The sequence below is a fragment of the Bison bison genome, unplaced genomic scaffold (assembly GCF_000754665.1).
Source record: "Bison bison bison isolate TAMUID 2011002044 unplaced genomic scaffold, Bison_UMD1.0 scf7180017864038, whole genome shotgun sequence".
In the NCBI taxonomy this organism is placed as follows: domain Eukaryota; kingdom Metazoa; phylum Chordata; class Mammalia; order Artiodactyla; family Bovidae; genus Bison; species Bison bison.
The window spans coordinates 1,560,062-1,564,079 of record NW_011494610.1 but is presented as its reverse complement, the minus strand read 5'-3'; the positions used below and the strand labels follow the sequence as shown (position 1 = coordinate 1,564,079).

At 46.4% G+C, this 4,018-nt stretch overlaps 1 protein-coding gene across 1 annotated transcript in view; it reads left to right on the top strand.

Moving 5' to 3' along the window:
* Positions 1-4,018, top strand: part of ZMYND8 (zinc finger, MYND-type containing 8) — a 124,228-nt gene that overhangs the window by 80,189 nt on the left and 40,021 nt on the right. The window contains exon 12 of the mRNA XM_010835118.1: positions 2,630-2,770. Within this exon, the coding sequence (XP_010833420.1) occupies positions 2,630-2,770 (141 nt within the window). The remainder of the gene's footprint in view (positions 1-2,629; positions 2,771-4,018) is intronic.

Sequence of the window (4,018 nt, the reverse complement as noted above, 5' to 3'; positions counted from 1 at the left end):
TCCTCTCGGCCGCGCTGTGTGCGCCGGTCGCAGCCGCCCGCGCTGTGTGCTTTTAATTAAGGGAATGCAACTAAAAAGGCCTTGACTTTAGTCCTTGCGGAGGGAGCACACTACCCTGCTGTTTTCAGCCACTGCTCATCTCTTTTGGAAACAACGTACCTGAATGAATAATCATAATTTTAAAGTCCTAATGTTGAAGATTTTGTTTTTACTACTTACATCTTTTGAAATGCCTTTATCTTTCTTTATTCTTACTTCTTTGTGCGACAAACATTTCTGCTTGTTGGAGTGCCTGCAGTTAGAGAACAAGTGGGAATCAGGGTCATGATTTGAGAGGATGTTGTCTGCCAGGTGCTGGGGCAGGCATTTAATCCTTCCAGTAAAACTGATTATATTTTTAAACAATTTAAATTCTCAAGATAATGTCAAATGTTTATTGAGCACTTGCTAAGCACCAGTTGGCATGTATTTGCTTATCTCATTCTGGCCTCCTCACCTTATTTGCAAATAAGGTGAAGGTTTCCTGGAGACACACCTCCTTCATCCCTGTATGGATTTATCAACCTTAGCACTGTTAACATTTGAGGCCAAAGATAATTATTTGTTCTGATGCGGGGTGCTGTGTTATGCATCATAGGATGTGTAGCAGCATCCCTGGTCTCTACCTACTAGATTCCAGAGCACCCCTCTCCCCAGCTGTGACGAACAAAAATGTTTATAGACACTGTCCACTGCTCCTTGGAGGGCAGAGTCACTCCTGGCTAAGAATCACAGGTTAGATGATTGAAACCAAAACCCTGGAGGTTAATGGGGAAATAATATGATACTAATAGCAGATGGTAATATAGTACTTAATAGAGATCAGGCGCTGTTTAGATAATTGATGAATTTATTTGTTCCTTATAGTTGATGAGTTAGGTGCTTTTTTGGTTGTTTTTTTAGTGACTTTAGAAAACTTTACTTCTTTGGCTGCGCCGGCTCCTAGTTGCAGCACTCAGGATCTTCTAATTGTGGCATGTGGGATCTTTAGTTACAGCACGGGAACTCCTAGTTGTGGAATGTGGGATCTAGTTCCCTGACCAGGGATTGAACCCAGGCCCCCCGCCTTGGGACATGGAGTCTTAGCCACTGGACCACCAGGGAAGTCCCCAAGTTGGGTACTTTTATTATCCTGTTGTATTATATTATCAGTGTCCCTCCTTGTAGCCATCAGGAAAGGAGATTTGAAGACATTAAGTCACTTGCCCAAAGTCACATTGTACGTCAGCCACAGAGTTGGGATTTGAACCTCGCCTTCTGGCTCCTGATCTGTACTTGGATCCGTTGCTCCCTACGTCTAGAGTCTTTCCCACTGTGTTGTGTTAAAAATAGCATTGGCAGGTCTTGGCCCTGGAGCTGGGGCTGCCTCATGTAGGTTGACGGCTGAACCTGGTGTAGAGTTAAATCCATTAAATCCTCACTCTGAGGATCCCTGTTTGGCAGATAAAGAAACCAAGGCAAGAACCCACCAGCAGCGTGTCTAAGCACATGTGAAGTCCCCGGGATGTCTCAGTTCTAAACCCCTCACCATCCACAGCTTTCTTGAGGTTTCCTGTGCGTCTGAGGGGATGGACAATCATTTGGTTGCCTGTCACACGTTGTTTGTTTGTTTTTTTAATGTTTGTTTATTTCAGCTGCTCTGAGTCTTAGTTGTGGCATTCAGAATCTTTAGTTGCGACACATGGGATCGAGTGCCCTGACCAGGGGTAGAACCTGGGCCCTCTGCACTGAGAGCGCAGAGTCTTAGCCACTGGACCACCAGGAAAGTCCCTGTCCCATGTTTATAGTAACAGGACAGCCCAGTAGTATAGAGCCATTGCAGCAAAGGGGCGGTATCTCAGAGATTCTTGGCAGGTTCCGGTTGGCCCATTTGAACTCTTTGTTTTGTTAAATGGTTTGGTTTCTGTCCTGCCTCCCGCTACCCAGTGGACAGGGCTCAGGGGAGCAGTAAGTAGGGAATTTTAACTTCTTTTTAAAAGACTCGGGCATAGGTATGACTCTGTCCTATAAGAGTTTGAAACCCAGTGAGGAGGCAGATAATTGACCAGACACTCCCTCACTCCATCTGGCGTGGAGTTTGGCTTCGTTCAGCGTCGCAGGACCTTTGAAATGGGAAGCCCACGAGCCCCCAGTGGGTCAAGCTGGCCCCCGGGGCAGCTGCAGTGGCTGAGCGCACGGCCCCTGTGTCTCCCACAAACGGATGACATGCCATTTGTAAGCCTGGCTCTGGCCTCTGCATCTGGACTGTGGTGGGGGCCGGTTTAATCGCTCTTTATTTTGAGATTTACACCCGTGAATGGGCCAAACCAATTTCAGTGGCAGCTTAGCCGATTTGTCTTAGAGCTTTGTGTTTAATAGAATGACTGGGGTGGCCTTTTTCCTTCGTGGCTTTAAGGGTTTAACATTGGGTTAAAGCTCTTTGCTCGAAATAAATGGCCAGCCCTTCCCGCTTCATCCCCTCCATGGTGCTTTGGGGGTCTCGTTGAAATCAAATACAGTTTCTGTACTCTGTTCTCTGCCCCACACCTATAAGCTTGATATGTTCCTTTATTTGTAAATCTGTCTTTTAACAAGTAACCTGCTTTTTCAGCTTCACCAGCCTCCACCAAGACAGGACAAGCGGGGAGTTTATCCGGCAGCCCAAAACCTTTTTCTCCTCAAGTATCAACGCCAGTCACCACAAAAACGGACAAGACATCCACCACAGGAAGCATCCTGAATCTTAACCTGGGTCAGTTGAAATTTTGGGAAGCTTCTTTCTGTGGCAGCTGTGCATGTTTCTGCAAGTTAAAATGTCCTCTTTTGTGTGTGGTTCTTTTTTTTTAAGGTTGGTATTTTTATTTTATTTTCTTTGTGTTTGGCCATGTGGGATCCTAGTTCTCCGACCAGGGGTCGAACCTGTGCCCCCTGCATTAGAAGCATGGAGTCTTAACCACTGCACCACCAGGGGAATCCTCGTGTGTGGTTCTTGAACCACTCTTTTCTCTGTGCGGAATATTGAAAAGATACAGTGGATGGAGATGAGAAGAGATGAGTAGAAGGAACTGGCAGAGCATTGCTCAGGACTTGTTGAAATGCAAGGCTGTTTTACTGTGAAACACTTGAGGCCAGTGTTTACCACCTTACTTGCCCTTGACCACAGCAGCCCAGTTCTTCCGTGTGTAAAATGTATATTTCAAGTTATCTGTATACACGTAGTATCTATTGTTTTATGAATTAGTATTTACTTTCTTTTTAAAAAAACTTACTGAGTCTCAGTAGATTCTTCCGAAAGCATTATCTCAGGTCAAAGTCTTTAACTAAACTTGGCACCAGGAGTGCTAAACACTCAACTGTGAAGTTATTTTATTAATTCATTGCATCATGAGCCCGGATTTTGATTGAGCATCTGTTATGTGCTGTGCACTGTGTTCGGCCTGGGGCAGAGAGCGGTGAGTGTGGGCCTTGCTGTCTTGTGGAGCTAGGTTCTACAGAGGGAGAAATAATAATCAAACTGAAATAAAACCAAGACAGGTCATGTCATGGAAGATAAAAGGCGTTCCTTCGACAAGGGGAGAGCTGGGCAGGATGGCGGCGGGGAGCAAGAGGCAGTGGTTAGGGGAAGCCTCTGGGGAGGTGATATCCCATCAAGGGTTTGTCTGACAAGGAAAGATAACCATTCCAGTATTAGGAGGAAGAACATTCTAGAAGGAAGAGGAATGTCAAGGCCTTAGGATCAGTCTGAACTTGGTGTGTTGTAGTAATGGTAAGGAAGCCCAGTGACACGTCCCAGTGGGTGAAGGGGCGGAGGTGAGGTGTTGAGGTCAGAGAACACAGTGACCTTGTGGACTTTGAGGTGGGGCCATCTGGGCAGAGGAGTGATGTGACCGGGCATTTTAGAAGGACCTCTCTGAGTGCTGTGTTGGGAATTAGCCTGTGTCAGCCATTCTTCACCAGGGACAGCCCCACCCCACCCACCCCCACCTCGTCCCAGGGGACA